The following is a 17412-nucleotide window of genomic DNA, read 5'->3' on the forward strand; positions in this document are numbered from 1 at the left end:
GGAAATTCTACTATAATTAGAAATGCAGTTTGGTCCATGCCAGTTTATTAAATTGCCTCTATCAATCTAACAGTGAAGCAAACAGATAACACATTACTGTAATCAGGAGGAACCAGGTCTGAAGCATATGGCAGAGTGCTCCAACTGTTAGTGCTATAGTTACAGAACACGTTTTCCTATATGTAGTAACAACTGTTCCTAAGGAGCTGTTTGCAGTGTTCTGTTTCTTGTTACAGTAATGGAGAGTATCATCCTGTTTTCCAAATCCTGAAAATAATTTTTATCATAGTACATCCAAATGTAATATTGCCACTGAAGATTTCATAAATGTTTCCCACTTAAAAAATCATGAAATTAAACATTAAGGAATGAACTAGGTGAGAGAAAGAAGCCATTAATCTCCCAGCTGGTCATGAATCTGCCACTGCTTCCTCAGAAAATGTAGTCCTATGTCATGACCTCATACCAGTTTGCTGGGTTCTGCTGATGATTAAAATACACAAATCTAATAGAACTGGAGTTTCACAGGCAGGGTTGTGGTCTTAGTATCAGTTCTCATCCCTCTGACCTTGGCTGTGGTTTCATGTTACAGCTGAGATGACTTGACTGCTCCTTCCTGTTGAGAGGAGGGAATCAGTCTTTCAGCCTTCAACCCTGACCACAGCTCGTGCCCTTTGTAGTGCAGTGGATTAGGGAGACAAGCTGATTCTCTTCTGCAGTAACTCCCTTTAGTAATTCCCCAAGGGGTCAAAGAGATACAAGCACAGGTATAGCTGCTCTGGGTATAACTGATGGTTATATTGGCTTGGCCCTAAAACGAAGCTTCACCACCTATTGCTTCTTTCCTCTGGTACCAAGACTTGGAGGTAGAGCTGTCTGGGTTCTTGTGAATTTTTCTCACTTCAAGGAAGCTCTTCTACCCTCATCCATATGTATAATCTTGTTAGCACTCCCACTCTCTAAGCCTTTTACTCCCTTGTGACGATAGGAGGTGTGTAGTCTTTCCTGCTATCATATAAATGCTTTTCTTGCAGCAGCTATACTTGTCAGTTTCTGTTTAGAAGGGAACTAGGAGAAAAATAAGGGTTTTGTTAGGGGTTTTTTTGTTGTTGTTTCTTCTCTTCAGGTAGATGTCAGCTGCACAGTGGTAGTCACAGGAAAAATCTGCTACAGCTGGGAAGAGGCAGCTTTGCCAAGAGGAAAAAATCATGGAATGCTTTTTCCACTTCACTGAACTGTACTAAGCTTAGTGATCATGAAAGCTGTGTAGCAAAGTATGGTGGTGTTCATGTGGCTGAAGCACGGATCTGGAGCGTATGCAGTACAGAGAACATTTGAGGCCTTTTACATGAAATTGTGTGCTGGTTCTCAGTGAAGTCTATGGATGGTTAACTTGAGTTCTTTGGCTGTACTGAAGTAGGGAGAATGCAAGGAAGCACCTCTCTGATGTCTGCACCTTTCTGAATATCACTTGTTCTGCTGTTAAGGAGATGATCATGTTGGTTTGTTTAAACAAAAATGAGAAAAAGGAGTTATGCCCTTTGTAAATACATGACTCTTTGGGCAGGGGTGTTTGTTATTGGACACAGACCGGTGCGCTGGTGGCTCCTTCATTTTAGTTTTTAGTTTTGCAACGATTTCACTTCTTGGAATAAAGTTAAAATGCTGAAATGTGTAATTCAGGGTATTCTTTCCCTTTCAACAGTCGCCGAGATGACATGGAGTCTCTAGGCTACGTATTGATGTACTTCAACAGAACCAGTCTGCCTTGGCAAGGATTAAAGGTAGGTAACGTTGCTTTCCCTCTCAAGCCTTGTGCACTTTTCTGTTGCCTCTTTGGGATCCATGGTTTTGCCTCCTGTTCTGGTCAGGTTGCTGTATATAATGTTCAGTTCCGGTTCAGCAAAGTAGCTTTTCTTAAGGCATGGTATTTATAGAATATAGAAGGAAAAGGTTCTGCCTACTTCTTGTGCAGCAGGCAATGTGTGTATTGTTTGACTCTCCTAACAATTATGCTAAACAATAGCTTATGTCAGCTTTATAAATCATTATTGGCCTGTCCAAGGCTGAGGCCCTGTTTGGGAAGTAGAAAATATCATTTTTAGTGGCTTTCTTAATTGCTGTGGAGAACATGGTTAAGTTTCGATATCTTCAGTCTAGTTTATGGCACAACAAAATGATTGTCAGCTGAAACCTACTTGTTTCAGATATTATTATGTGTGGTAGTAGCCAAGTGCAAGCATGGCAGATATTTCTTGTTTCTGTTACATACACTTCAGTGACTTGTATCCATGCTTTAATCATTTTTTTCCTCAATATGAGAGTTGTGTAACTCAAGTAGTGTTGCAGCTGCAGATGTTAGCTTTCTAAAGGCAAGTATCTTGTGAAACACAGGAATTCTTCAGCTGCACTAATGACTGCGTACTGAAGCAGGCAGAATTTGAATGGGGTACTGAGTGAGAATTAATGTAACTTTACCAAATAGATGTGCTGGTCTGGCCTGTTCAGCACACAAAAGCAGTAGCTAGAAGTACACGAGCTATGCCATGTGAGGGAAGCATTAGACTGCAACAAATGGTATTAAACTGTGTCCAAATCTTAATACCAGATTGACCTTCATTCTCTTTGCAGTAAGTGTGTGGGACTTGGAGATTTCACATAAAATACTTAGGGCTGACCAAAGGGTTTTTTGTCTTTTTTTTTTTGCTACTGTCCTTGTTAATCCAGTATTGCACAATATCTCTTATATTGTGACCCACATGTTCCACAGGCTGCAACAAAGAAGCAAAAGTATGAGAAGATTAGTGAAAAGAAAATGTCCACTCCTGTTGAGGTTTTGTGTAAGGTAAGAGTTTCCAAATGATGTCATACCATGAGATGGAAGTTCTTTTATTCCTTGTTTTTAAAAGTAGAGCCAATGTATTAATCTCACATAGCATTTGCTATTGAAATAATACTTCTCTGGCAGTCAATAAATGCCTTGTTTGGCCACCCAACAAGAACATCAGTTTGTAGAACAGGGCAGGCATTCTCTGCTGTTTCTTGGGATAACTCCTGCCACCACGATTCCAGTTGTTGGAAACCATCAGCTGTACAAGCTTTCCCTCTCTCTGGAGAGGCTTATCCATTTCTTAAACTTTCACAGCTAATATTCAGCACTAACCCTCTTGGATAAATAAAACCGAGGTAGATGTATATAGGCTGCCTTTACCTGCTCGGTTGTCCTCTCTGTCTCAAGTGCAGCCCGCAGTAGAATTGGTTGTCAGTGATCTTTAGAGCTGTGTCACAGAACAGTGGTTTTCCAGTGCTTTTATTTGTGTCTTAAGAGTTCTCTTGGGCTGTACCAACCACATGCTGGCTGACAAAGGTCCTTGAGAACCCCTGTTTTTTGCACATCAGAATGGCACCTTGCAAACTACTGAACTGTTGCACACCATCTTTTCTTTCTTGTAGTCTAGCATTATGTATTTAGTTACCTACTCATACCTACTTTAACACATTCTAAATTTAGAAATACATAACACTGAGCTCAGAAACTTTGTAAGAGGCTGAGGCCTTCATAATTCAAGTCTTCACGCTTACTAGTGGTAAATGACCTTTAGTATGTTCAATCAGGTTATCAAGAAACTAGTGTGATCTTTTAAGAGCAATTACTAGGATTACATGTTTCAGAGTTCTGGTCAATAATCTTCAGCCAGTTTGCTCTTCCTGTTATAGATGGTTTTTGCCTTTTGTAGAATTGTATGAAGCCATTTGTTTCAAGTCATGGCTTGATTAACACTATTGATTTACAGGGATTCCCTGCAGAATTTGCCATGTATCTGAACTACTGTCGTGGCCTGCGTTTTGAAGAGGCACCAGATTACATGTATCTGAGGCAATTATTCCGTATTCTTTTCAGGTCAGTCTCAAAGTGGAGTAGAGGAATTTAGTCAGTAATTATACTGGAACTTGCACTTCAGAAAGCTGCGGTGTCTGCTGGAGGGAGTTCTGGGACTTTATTCTTTCAGAGTTGGAAAAGTGATTATAGTTACCTTTTAAAAGACCCTGAAAAAATACTGTGCAATGTTTATGTAATGAAGGAAAAGATTCTTCTTCTTTAGAGTTGTGTATTCTTGCCACCCACTACTGCTAGAGAGTTGAGCCCGTGCTTCAAAATCTGTTGCAAATGGATTGAGAAGCTGGCCCCTTCATACGACTGTTCCACAGTCAGTGATGGGAATAGCAGCAGTATCCAGGAGATACAAGATCTCAGAAGAGAGGAATAGTGCTGTTCCCTTGAGTTTGCTAGAGAATCGAGAGCTTGAACCCAAGCTTGTAGAGTGAGTAGTGTCTGCAAAAGGAGGAGCTGGTACTGATGTTTTAAGAGTCTCCAAGCTTCTAGAACTGAAAGAAATTGTATTTGCTAAATGTGAGTTTTATGATACTGCAGTTCCTTATGGAACTACATATACATTAAAAGTCTGAGAATCACAGTTCAGACAAAGCAATAATCTGGGCTGCTGCTTGAGCAAATGGAGACTCTTGCATAAACAACGAAGAAAATGCTGCCTGATGATATTTGGGCTTACTTCAGGAATCCGTTTAAGTTAGCAATACTTAGCATTTGTATATCATTCATAATCTCCAAAGCAGCTTACAAAAAGAATTAATCTCTAGTTCTGGGTTTTCAGCAAAGACACCTACATTACCAGGAAGGTGGTTACAATGTTGTAGTAACGCATTTCACTTTTTTCTAGGACCTTGAACCACCAATATGACTACACATTCGACTGGACAATGTTAAAGCAGAAAGCAGCACAGCAGGCAGCCTCTTCCAGTGGGCAGGGGCAGCAGGCCCAAACCCCCACAGGCAAGCAAACTGACAAATCCAAGAGTAACATGAAAGGTTAGTAGCCAAGAACCAAGTGACGTTACAGGACAAAAAAATTACACTAATTTGGACAATGTTGGCAATTTAAGTGTTAGATCAAGGAGGTGGTTAAAAATATATATTTGGCTGCTAATTGAAAAAGCAAAAACAAAAAGACGTCCTTGGAGAATTTGACTACTAACTTTATACCAAAATGTCCTTGTTCTTCATATCATTTCTTCTGGGGATGTTGGGTCATTTTAACCACTGCATCTTTTGCTCCCGCATTAACCACTTTCCAAAAACAAGGAACTGACTTGGTGTTGGGAATGGGACATTTTTATTTATTTTTATTTATGTATATATATATACATATATTTATATATGTATAAATATATAATACAATCCAAAATCCTAGACCTAACACTTCTTAAAGGATAATTCTCATCAACTAGACAAGGATCTAGAGACTTTGGGTTCTACTCTGTTCCAGCTGTTGTAGAGCGGTGGGTTTGGTGCTGTTCTGAATGCCTCAAACATCACAAACAGAAAATTGTGAACCATCTGGCTTCCTCCGGTGGGTTTACACGGAGACATTTGATCCACAGTTAAAGGAAAGGACCAGTGAGCTCAAAATGTCTTGCCTAAATTGAGGAGTAACCCTGAACTGCTGTGGACTGCCACGTCACAATTTTCTAAAGTACATGGATGGTTTGGGTGGGTTTTCAGGTTTCTTGACTATTTTTAATGTTTCTAGGTTATGGTTTCAAGGGGAAATGTTGCGTAATGTTCAAGATATGGTTATGTAAAAGCTAAAAAATTAAGTTCTGAAGAGGCACTTAGAATTTCTTAGACATATTACAGGCTTTATTTTTTAACACCTTTTAACACCTCTGCCAGTGTTAGTCTAGTAAAGCACTAGAATGAAACACTGCTACAGCTATTACAGCTGGTTTTAGCATGAAACGGATTTTTCAGAAAGAGGTTTGGATAAAATTGAAGTCATGGGGTTGATAACATAGAACAGGTTCAAGTTATGTACTGAGATGTTGCTGCTGCTTGCTGCCCTCCAGTACGTTCTTGTCTGGAGTAATTTTTATTATGTATTTTTATGTATGTAGTTATTAGTCTAACATGGTAGACTTAGTTGTCAAATAAAAGCAGAAGTGTTCACAGAGGACTTCTCATAACATTGTTTTTTATGTATTGTGGCAGCATTCAAACCTTACCAGGTAGCCTGAGTCAAAATAACTATCCAGAAGTGCAACTTTTCACCTTTCTGAGTTGAGGTAAAATACCTGCTGATCTTTCCAAGACTCAGTCTTGAATTTTCTTGAAGAAAAAAGAGGATTGGTAGGATATAATGTCAGACTCCCTGGTTTGTTGGAGCAGACAGGTGTTACAACATTGAAAGCTATGAACCAATTCCCTTGGTTGAAACTGGTGTGTAGCTGACTCAGTGATAACGCACCAGGCATAAATTATTTCCTGAAACAGGAAGCTGTGGTTGGAGTTCAGATATTCAGTGCATGGAAAGTTTGGTTACTACAGCAGGAAGAAGTAATCTGAGTAAAAACACACATTCTTCCCGACAACTGTTCTTTACAGTGAAGGTTTTGCAGGTTGTGATGATCTGTGAACTGATGCTGTCTTGATTTTTCAAGTTTTGTATGCATTTGAAATGCTGTTATTCTAACGTTTAATGTGCTCATTGCCTGGCTCAGGAGTTATCTGGTCAACTGCTACACCGTAAGTAGAGACTGTAATCATTATCTGCTTCCACTTCCTAATAATCAGTTATTGGCAGAATGCAAAGCTGCAGTTAAGTGATGAGCATGAATAACAAGCAGTCATATGACTGAACCTTGAGACCATTTCTGTTCCTTGATGGACCTTTCCCTATTGTGAGTTATCCATGGGTCCTGATCCCTGTGGAAGAAATGTTTTCCTGGTAGAATTTTGTTGGCTCTTGGCGTAGCAGCCTCTTAGTTGAGCAATTCCTCCCTCTTCCATTATGAAGAGAAGATCCATGATCCTTAGGTCGATCAAGCTGTGATGTTGATAAAGCACTAAAGTCATGCATGTGAACATCTGAAGACATTCCAGCTTCGTAAAACGGATAGCTTAATCTCAAAGTAAATCAGAGTAAAAATATTAGCTTACAAAAATCATACATGCTGTTTTCTGGGGGGGAATATTGCCTGTTAATAATGGAGCCAGCTAAACTCAAGCAGGAAGTTGCAGGACTCTCATATGTTGCTGTTGCAAAGTTTAATGAAATAATACACGGTTATTTTTCTCTGATGTTCAGTTAAATTCTCCCATAGTTGCTGTAGTAAAGGCTGTCCTGAACTATCTTAAGGGTATTTACCATATCAAATTATACCCACTTGGTAAACACATCCAGTTTAACAAGAGTCCTGGAAATAGCAATTTACAGGTGCCTTCATTGATGAAAATATTACAGAATGATATGCAAGTACTATTGGAGGTGTGCATCTGGGGAGTGAAAAATCACATTTCAAATGACTTTCATCACTTCTGCCGACAGCGTGTTCATTTGTAGATATCCTTGGCTGTCTTTAACTGCGTTTCAAGTTAAACCATTTCACAGGTTATTTGTGCTGAATGTTCTGCTTGCTCCCAGTGTAGTCCCTTCAGTGGCCTTTAGTATTTTTTTTTCCTCCTGTCCCTGTCTTCTGGAACTCTGTGCAGTGTCTTTTGTAACAGCAGGATGAGCTGGTTTTGATCTTGGGAGAGGTGAACTGCACAGTGCTTCCCTGCTGATTCTGGGAACTTCAGCTCAATCTCTTGACAGTGCAGTAGTTCAGGTGCGATTTGTAACGCTGCTTACAGCCAGCTTCCATCAGACATAAAACTGATTGAAATAGTCATTATCCAGAATCAACTGTCATTCCATTTGAGAAATGGTTTTTAATTCACTTCAGTGTAGAGTTGCATAGCCTGTCAAGCAGTCCCATTAGCATTCACTGGATACCTTTGGTCATGGCAGTGTTTCTCAGAACAGACTATTCATTTTTATGAGGTTTAGTCAATTGACAACTAAACAATTCTTGCTGCTTGTTTCTGCAGGTACCAAATAGTTCTGTAGCTACAGGAATATTAAAACAATTTGAGCCCCCCTTGTATACTGTTGCGATCATGAAAGCTTGGGGTAACACCATGAATAGATGAGATCTGAGCTGGCCCTATAAATGATGAATTACATAGTGGTAACAGGACTCGCCCAGCATTGCAAGTATCAGTAGGGAACTGGATTCAGCCCATAATGGTCCTTTCATTATGCTGCCATGTACCCTAAACTCGAGGTTTTCCAGCTGGAAACAACTTGCCTTGAGTGACTGTGTCACTGTTGCCTTCCAGGTTTTGGATAAAGTAGTTCAGGAAAGTGGAGAGAGGAGCCATGACCAGCAGGATGAACAGTGAGTGCTCATAACAGCACTGTGTGCACTGCTGTGCTGCTCAGTCAGACTGGATTTTGAAATGGTTTATTTCTAAGTGTGCCGACCACGAAGAACAGCTATTCAACAAATAATCTGCTACATGGGGATACAAACTTCTGGTTTCTTATTTTTGATTCAAAGAAAAGCGATCCCTGCTGCTTGAAGGAACTGGTGCTGAGTGCTTGTAATTGAGAGTGAGAGATTTATTCTGAGAAGGCAAGCAGTGTACTTGCTCTGCTTCTGATAGTGTCGTTACTTTGGCCCATACAAATCTGGCTTCTTGAGGTAGCTGAAATGGATCTGTGTTGAACATAAGCATGATCTGAGTGACTGATACCTATGTATGTAGAGCTTAGATGCTTGTGTGACTATGGAGAAGCCCAGCCAAAGATAGCTGTGTGGCATTATCTGCATGGATTTCTCTGTGTATCAGTTGTCAGATTGGAATCTGGAGCATTATAATCTGCCCTACAAAAGTGACTTAATTTTCCAGACTTTTGTACAGCAAAGGCTATTACTCCAAAACAAACAGCAACGTATCCTTTGTTAGTATATCCTTTGTCCTCAGGCTCAAGATCCCATTTCTGTTTGAAATGTCCAGGCTCCTGAGCAGTGAGTCAGTCTGTTTGTTTCCATACGGTGAACACACTCCTTCATTCTTAAGTTAGTTTTGGCTGCTTAGATGGAGAAAGTGGTTCAAGTGATGAGTCTGTGTTCACAGATGAACACGTTACATGGAAAAACAGTGTCAATATCAGTTGTGTGAATCAAGTAAGGGCTGTGAACAGCTTCATCCCAGTGGAACTAAAGAATCACTGGGGCTTCTGTGAGAATTTGCACTCCAGAAGGAACGATTGTTTTGATGCTGCTGCAGGACTTTTCTTCAAGAACTGCTATTGTTGCATAAGGGGAAGTCTGTTATTTTAAGACTGGACTCAAACAAAGCCATTGAATCTCTTCTGAATTACCTGTAACTTATTCTGGAAGAGCTAAAGCTATTTTCTGGTTGTTACCCAGATATATTTTTGATGGGATGTCAGGCCATATTTAAGACTTGTTTATATTCATTTCGCTGTGGCTGATAGCACAAGCTGTAGCTGAGGTCAGCTTAGGAGCTTATTCTGAAGACAATTCTGTTGCCAAAAAAAAGAGCTGTTGCTCAAAGGAATTAACACATTCTGAGCATACAGTGCTGTTTGGAGGGCATCCACAGCAGAAACTTGCTTCAGTCTTCAGTTGAAATTCCTGTTATCTCTTACAGCACAGCACTGCTACCTGACTCATCAGAAACGAGTACGTAAGCAGTCTCATGAAGATAAGACTAGCTTAGCTTGCAGAAACTGGTTCTTTGAGATCCGTGCTTGTGCTCCTTTTATTTCCCCTTTCCACAACATATTAAACTTGTCACTTAGAGCTCTGAACTCTTAAACAGTTGTTCTGTATGTCCCCCCTCTGGGTCACGTTATCAGTTAGACTAGTCCTTCCAAGGACAGAAGGTATTCTGTCTTTCTAGCCACTATAAAGGTTCTGTTCTGGTTCCCCAGAGCATCGTACATCTGAGTGTGTAGTGAGCACCGGTTACTGGAAGGTAAGTTGTTTTGTTTCCTTCTGTCTGTGTGTCACTGCTGTACTGTGTCTCTGAAGAGCACCACTGCAGTCAGATGGCAGTTTGACTTTCAAGGATATGAATGTGAGGCATTGCAGACAAGTAGAAAACAATCCTATGAAATTACATCCTGCTTCCTAGTGGCAATAATACATCTTTCAAACTGTTGGTCTGAATTCCTATTTGAGTAATGTGGCATCCAGCTGGTGCCTGAGCCCTTGTTCCAGTGCAGCGGTAGGTGCGAGTGAGAGCCATGTGTTTGAGTTAAAAGATGATGGCAAATCCTGGTTAAGCTTTGGAAAAGGACATGAAGAACTTGGCAAAATTTGGAGGCGGAACAGCACTTTCCCCTGTGACCATAACTGACTTTTAATTTTCTTACCGTGAAGGCTATTTCTCACTTCCATCCTGTATCAGTAAGTTGCCCTTGTGTTTGTCTTGCAGGTTTCTGAGCATGGAGAGGATGGGACAAAGCAGAGCAGATCGGAGCAGGACTTGTCACTCCCCAAATCCTAGAAATTTAGTTCATACGTACACTTGCCAGTGGCTGTGGGCAACCATTTACTTGGTGTAAAGAACTTAATATCAGTATAAACTGGCTCTGGGCAGCGTCAACGATGCTGCACTTTGAGTTGTAGCAGCTGTAATTGTGAATATTACTGAGATAGTGAAACATGGTGTCCAGTTTTCTATTGCATTTTTTTCAAGTGGAAAAGTTAACTAATGGTTGACACACGAGTGGAGAAAATTGTGCATATGCCAATTTTTGTTACCTTTTTACTTTGAACTACACTGCTTATGAGATCTCATTGTTTTGGAAGAATGGCATGAACAGTCTTCGGCAACAGTTGTGATAATTGTAAATGCTCACAATTGTGCACTCTTTTCTGGTTATTCCTCCCTGGGTTTTGAAAGTTGTACACTTAAACATTCTTAAAGTTGTTGGCTTCTATGTGCAACATACCAAGCCAGCTGACATGGTAGTAACCAAAGATTCCAGTTTTTAAGCGTATGAAAGACTCTGCCTGCTTACCTGTGCTAGAAATAACAGCATCTAAAGTGAAGACTTAAGAGAAACTTAGCGACTACTAGATAATCTTTAGGACTCTGCATTAACTCTATAATGTTCTTGGTATAAAAGGAAAAACAGCATATTTGTCACGAAATTTAGTTAACATCTTACAACTGAACCTGTATGTAAGTTGCTTAGATAAATGTAATCACTGTAAACATCTATATGATCTGGGATTTTGTTTTTATTTTGAAGCGGGAGCTTTTTTTTTTTTTTTTTTTTGTTTACAAGTTCATTAAAAACTAAAAACTGTTTCTGTAAGGAAATTATTATTTTTTAATTTGCCTTGTTAATCCAGTTCAAGAGAAATCTGCATTACCCTGGTTTTGAAACCAGGTTTCAAGGCCATTTGTTAAGCAAAAGAAGTCGTATTTTCCTTCCTCAATCATTTTAGACTTAGTGTTGTAACTCTTCCTCATTTTTGTTTTTTAAATACATTTTGTATTTCTTTTTTTCTCGAGGGGGAAAGGGGCACTTCAGCATTTTTCTAACCTGTTGTTTGAGACCCTCATCCCTCCATACCGAGATTGGATACTTTTAAAACCACACGGCATCTTTTGCAGACCCAGTATTGGCAGCTTCACAAGCGTTGCCACGTCGTGCCCCGGCTGGACTGACTTGTGATCGCTACCGTTGAGAAAAGTTCAGACGGAGTATTTGGATGGTTTTTAAACCAAGGCATTTTCTTTTAAGTTCTTGTGAAGTGGGTATGACCGGATTTTACTCTTGTTCTCGGGGACAGCCTCAATCCACGCAGAGTTCACATTGGTTACTGCCCCAGGCTGTCTTCCTTCTCACTCCTATTCTAGCCCAGCTGAAAGACAGAAATAATTTTATTGCTGGTAATTCTTTAACAGTGTAATTTATTCCTTTATAGCATGTCAGAATAAATTAAAAAAAAAATGTCTGAAAATGCTGCCAGACGCCTATTGTGTAAATGTTGTTTGTATGTTAGCTTTTTAGACAGTTTCCATGCATGTAACAGAGTTTCTGGTCACAATTCATATTTCTACTGTTTAAAAAAAAACAGCAACAAAAAATCTTTTGTTTTGCAAACTGTCTCTTCAAGGTCATAATAACTACACTGTGCACTCTGTCATCTTAGCGTTGTAATCTGGATCAAGGCTGCTCACTTGTGCGGTCACTATGCATACTCCCTAGACAAGAAGGATCTGCTCTGAGGAGATGTTAAAACTTGAGCTGGAGAGCTGTGTGTGCTAATTAATGCGTGGATAGATGGAGTACAGGGAGGTGAAAGTCTGCCAGGCTTCAGAGATACCTGTGCAGCTTTGGAAACCTGTCTGCTGTTTAAGAGCATTCTTTGTTACCTGGGAGGTGAAGGAATTGTAGCTCACTCTTTGGGCCAGGGTGTTCATAAAGTTCTGAGTATCGCCCCCATCCACTAATGGATGCTTTACAAGCCATGCCTCGTTTGAAGACTGGTATCGTTTCTAAGAACTGGTGTCTAGAAGACTATGCTAACTCTTTTTGTTAAGATTTCAGATGTCCAGGCAATACATTGTCAGCGTGCATTGGCATAGCTGGAAGACACAGCAATGAAACGCCTCCTTGGCAGCTGGTTTCAGAGTGGCTGCTTGGATTTGTTTGGTACCTCTTCTCTTGCTTTGACATACGATGCTCAAAAATGAGAGGAAATAATTTGGTTTCGGGAGAAGAAATTATTTCCTCTGTTCATTAAACTTAACTCAGACTTCTAGGAGGGTTATCAAAGTTTAAAAACAACTGTCCTTGAATAAGCAAGAACAGCCTGAAATGCTTGGTGTGTCAGAATGCGTTGGTTTGTAGTTCTTGCTACTGCAAGTCTTGCAATACAGAAGAGCACGGAGTCCAGTTAGTTTTTAAAGCTTGCTATGTTTAAATAGAGTTTACTTCTACACAGAGGTGTGAGCTGAACCTGTCAGCCCTGTCGTGCTTCGTTGCAGAAAGCCAACCTTCACCAGACATGCTGACCAGGATGGCAACCCTTCTCAAAGAGATGCTGTGATGATATTGAACACTCGTTTGCTGTATGATCTATTTGGTTTGTAAGGAAGATTTAAAACAAAGCATTAAAAACTATGTGGATCTTGACTTTCTGGTTGCAGCTTTGCAAAGGTTTTGTGTTGAGAGGTTTATCTGCTGTTCTGATGCAAAGTGAACTATCTGCAAGCAAACTCAGGCCCTTCACAAGCACTTATTTACAACAGTGGTTATAAAGTGCAAGAACTACAACCTCATGCTCCCTGGAAGGTGCTGGAATTTGGAGACCAAAACTAGTCTGTGACCAGCAGGTTCTCAACCATCTTCTTAAGCTACGAACAGCATTTTAAAGCAACTTATTAACTTCTTTACAGCAACTGAGGCATTTTAAGGCCACCTTTAAAAGGCTTTCATAAGTGGGAGGATGGAGTGTTTGCGTGGTGTGCTGATTCAGAATTGTTTAACTCATTCAAAGCATTTCTCATTGCAAGCAATTAAAAGCCTTTGTGTGCTGTGCTTTTCCTGAAAGGATACAGCAGGGCTGAAGGTTTCTAAGGCAGCTGCTGCTGCTTTGGGCTGGAGGTTGCACTAGATCCCTTCCAGCCGGGATTCTTTCTGTGATCCCAGGCTGGTTTTTTTTTTACATAAGGCTTTAATTTCTCCTGCCAGCATTCTTCAATTTAGAAGATTTGTTGCCAGGCCAGCTTGGTCAGCCCATCTGCTCCTTACTTAGTCACAGTGAAATCATCATGATTTCATATCAACTTGATGTCATAATGCAAGTTTATGAGCATTGCAGGCTCCAGACAAAAGGGAAAAGTGGGTTGGGAGGAAGAGCTGTCTGCTCTGAGCACTAATGCCTCTGGAAACATGAGGCAAGGGACGACGCAGAGGAAGTGCCCACCCTCCTAATTGGGCCTGAGTGGAACAACTGCATTCATGCTGCGTTCTAATGTGGAAATTGCTCTTTAATGTAATCCTTATTATCTAGGGCTAAACAGGAAGGGGGTGTGGGGGGGGGGGGGGTTGTGCAAGGTCTGCGTATAAAGAATAGAGAATGGCCGACTGTTGTGCCAGGGCATGGGGATGTTCTAATGGAACTTCTCAGAACAGGCTGGGGTTGTTTTTCCTCAGCCACAAAGGAGAGGTCGGACGTTAGCACAAGGTTGTGGCCAAAAGGAGTTGAGATCAGAAGACCTTCAAGGATTGCACATTATTACATGGCATAGACCGGCTTTGAGCTTCCCTTGATTGCTGCCAAAGTCCGTGTTGTATGATAAATAAGGGCCTTATCTTTTTATGTTCCTGTAAGTGCAGAGCATATGCTTCATTACACACCATTCAGTGTCCCTGCTGAGGTGGGGCCTTGTGGTCTATCGGGCCAAGGGCACTAAGAACAAGCCTTTCCCTTCCTCATGCCATAAATGAGTCACTGCTGCGTGGCTTCGGTAGATACCAACGCCAAAGGGAAATGCAGTGAGACTTGTTAGAACGAGGTGGGCAATCCGCTGTGCTCAGCTAACAGAGTCACTCAGGCAGTAAATGTGGATGAGCACAGCTCTGCCCTGTGCTGAGCCGGCTCTTTCTCCATGTTTGCAGCTGGGATCACCTGGTGGGCCCAGCCCTGCTAACGGCTCCCCAGGTATTTGCACAATAGGGGTATATTCATGTGCCCTGGGGGCTGGTACACGCATTGTGCAAGTGGAAGGTCAGGAAGCTCCTGTTGCAGGGTTGTTAGTAGGCACGGCCAGGAATTCTCAGTGACTCACATCCTGGAAGCTTTCTCCTTCCTCCTGAGACCCTTTTCTTCTGAGGAGGAAAGCAGAGTACAACAGCTGGGCCCATTCTTCTCTCAGGATGTATTAATTGATTGCTTTTCTTAGGTGGGCTCGCGCTATAAGTGGTTGGTAAGGCCTTCCCTGCTTGCGTTTCACCCCAGGCGTTGGAAGGTGCTGTTGTGCTAAAGGTTCCTGACACGGTTGTAGCAAGTTTCTGACTGGCTCACCCGAAGCTGTTAACAAATCCTATAAACTGATTATGGCTGTAAGTCACTCTGCTAAACGACCTTTCTCCTTAGTGACAGCTCTCTATTACATCCCTTGACCTCCCTGGTACCTGGTAGCAGGGCGGCTCCCCGCAGGCTGCGGGTTTGCGTCAGTACCACGAATGGCAGCTCTGCTGGAGCCTGGCAGCCGGTTCCCAGAGGGCAGAGCTCAGGCTTGGCAACATGATGTTGATTGGAAGTGGCTTGTTTTCTGCTTCCCGACATGCAAACAGCTCACAGGATCCCAGCCGTGCTGTGCTCAGCTTTTCCTGGTGGAGAGGCTCAGGGCTTGGCAGCTGCCTGCCCCCCACCCATCCCTTAGGTCTATCAGATGCCCCATCTGCAGCTGCTTCCCTGCTGCAACCTGCAGGAAGAAGGTGAAATGCAAGGAGCAAGTTTAGCTCTTCCCAAGCACAATGTGCTGCTTTCTGAGGAGGATGGAGTAGGAGGGAGCACGCACTGTGCTGCAGGGGGCTGAGCTCTGCTGCTGGCAGGGCAGTGAGGTGAGAAAGCCACTGTGTTAATGGCTAGGAGCAGTCCTGCTCCTCTAAATAGCTTGCCAGCTGCTGGTGCTTGTTAATGGCGATGAGCTGCGGTCCTTGGGGGAATGCGAGGTGCTACAAGGGGGGTTTTGTGGGATAGGAAGGAATCTAAGCCCCAGGGAGCACTTTCCAGGAAAGCAATGTTTGCACCCAGATCCCCTGTCTAAGAGGGGGGGCAGCCTGCCCTGCACATCATGGCCACCTTCGTTGTTGCTGCAGTCATCGGGAACAAGGCTGAAGTCCGCATCCCAGCCTCTGCTCGGAGTGGAGGGCTGACCCAGTGCCACGTCAGCTGTCTTGCAGCTGATGGTTGGTGTCTTCAGGGTGTTGCCTTGATCTGGAGACCTGTATGTCCAACCCAGAGCCAGCTCTGAAGCGTTGGGTTGACCTGTGTGCTCCTCCTTCCCCTGCTCCTGGTGCAGCAGGCGTGGTACCAGCCCCATTGCAGGAGCTGCAGATCGCTATGGGATGTGGGCAGAGCTGGGGGCTGTGTGTCCCATGAGGTTGTTCCCAGACTGGGTTTCTTTCCCCCAGCTATAAAAACTTCTAGGGCCTTCCTGAAAGTGCTCAGAATGGGAGTGAGTTTCTCTGTCCTGTACCAAACTGACTCTCCTGCTCTGTGCCATGCCCCCAGCTCCCTTCATCCCACTTAGCCCAGATTTCTAAGTAGGTCGCTGGTTAATTGAGGGCAGATATGGAGCTGCTGTGTTCCTCCTGGGCCTGATGGCTCTGCTGGGAGCTGCGGGGCTGGGGGTGACAGTGGGTCCTGCTGCAGCCCCAATGCTGGTCCTGGCTCCAGGTCTGTGCTGTATGGAGCTGGAAGGGCCGGGCTGGGCTCACTGCCTGCAGACCTTTCCCTCACCCACCAACCTCTCTATTTGCACAGGGTTGCGGTGCAGACGGGAGAACTGCTCTGTGTATCCCTATGCTAATTCTGTCTGCTCCCTCCCAGCCAGGCCCTGCAGGAAGCAGCTCATGGCAGCCCTGTGCACGCAGTGCTGTGCCAGCTGTGGGTGCAGACCAGGGGACGACTGTGACCATCACCTCCCCTGTGGGCACGTTGTCACAGCAGCACCCCCAGCGGTGCCCCAGCAGTAAGGGGATGCCCGAGCAGCTGGGCTGTGTCCCAGCAGCTGCCTGCCCTGCGTGTGTTTAGTTTCCCCCTTGTCACCATGCAAACAAGGGCAGCGGGGGGGTCTGGCTGGAGCTTTGCCTGGGCTGCACGTGCCCACACTCAGCCCTCACTGCCAGCTCTGGTGATGATCCCAAAGTCATGGGGTGGGAGTGTGCGAGGGGGGTTTGGGGGAGCAGCGCTGTACCATGCAGGTGTGCTTGGATCACTGATGGCCCTGCAGGCCACGCTGCAGCTGGGCTGGAGCCACGCTGGGCTGCGCTGGGGCAGGGCTGCACAGGGAGGATCAAAGCAGCCCCAACCCCCCGGGCCTGGCAGTGCAGGGATGGCGGTGGGAACCTGCAGTAGAGGTGGCTGCCTCTTCCCTGCTGGGTGTGTGCTGTTCCCAGGCCGGGCCTGTCGAGCAGGTCGGGAGCTGCTGTGCCTGTTGTGCAGGGTGGGGACAGCCGGGAGCTGCTGACGAAGGGTTTTCGGGCGTTGTGTCGGGTTGAACGTGCCCGGCCGTGCCTCCCGCTGCAGGGCAGGGCTGGGTACAGCTCTCTGTGCCAGCAGCTCCGCTCTCCCCCTGCCCGCAGACACCAGCTCGGTCCCTTCTCCTTGTCCCAGCTGGGTTAGGTCGGGATGGCTGGTTCACCCCTATGTGGTGCATTTGGAGGTACAGGGGTGCAGATGGGCTCAGCCACCCGCCTGCTCCTATAGCACACGACTGTGTGTGTGTCT

The 17412-nt window shown here is 43.7% G+C and overlaps 1 protein-coding gene across 5 annotated transcripts in view; it reads left to right on the forward strand.

Annotated features, from left to right (window-relative positions):
- Window positions 1–13085, forward strand: part of CSNK1A1 (casein kinase 1 alpha 1) — a 30937-nt gene extending 17852 nt beyond the window's left edge. For 2 of the 5 annotated variants that reach the window (XM_015876159.2, XM_015876162.2), the window contains 5 exons: window positions 1706–1784; window positions 2771–2845; window positions 3795–3901; window positions 4740–4888; window positions 10367–13085. In XM_015876159.2, coding sequence (XP_015731645.1) covers window positions 1706–1784; window positions 2771–2845; window positions 3795–3901; window positions 4740–4888; window positions 10367–10374 — 418 coding nt within the window. In that variant the 3' untranslated portion in view covers window positions 10375–13085. Of the gene's footprint in view, window positions 1–1705; window positions 1785–2770; window positions 2846–3794; window positions 3902–4739; window positions 4894–10366 lie in introns of those variants that run through there. The other 3 variants (XM_015876161.2, XM_015876163.2, XM_015876160.2) reach the window with 2 other exon arrangements.
- Window positions 13086–17412: the final 4327 nt, after the last annotated feature.

Source organism: Coturnix japonica, chromosome 13 (assembly GCF_001577835.2).
Source record: "Coturnix japonica isolate 7356 chromosome 13, Coturnix japonica 2.1, whole genome shotgun sequence".
NCBI classification, from domain to species: domain Eukaryota; kingdom Metazoa; phylum Chordata; class Aves; order Galliformes; family Phasianidae; genus Coturnix; species Coturnix japonica.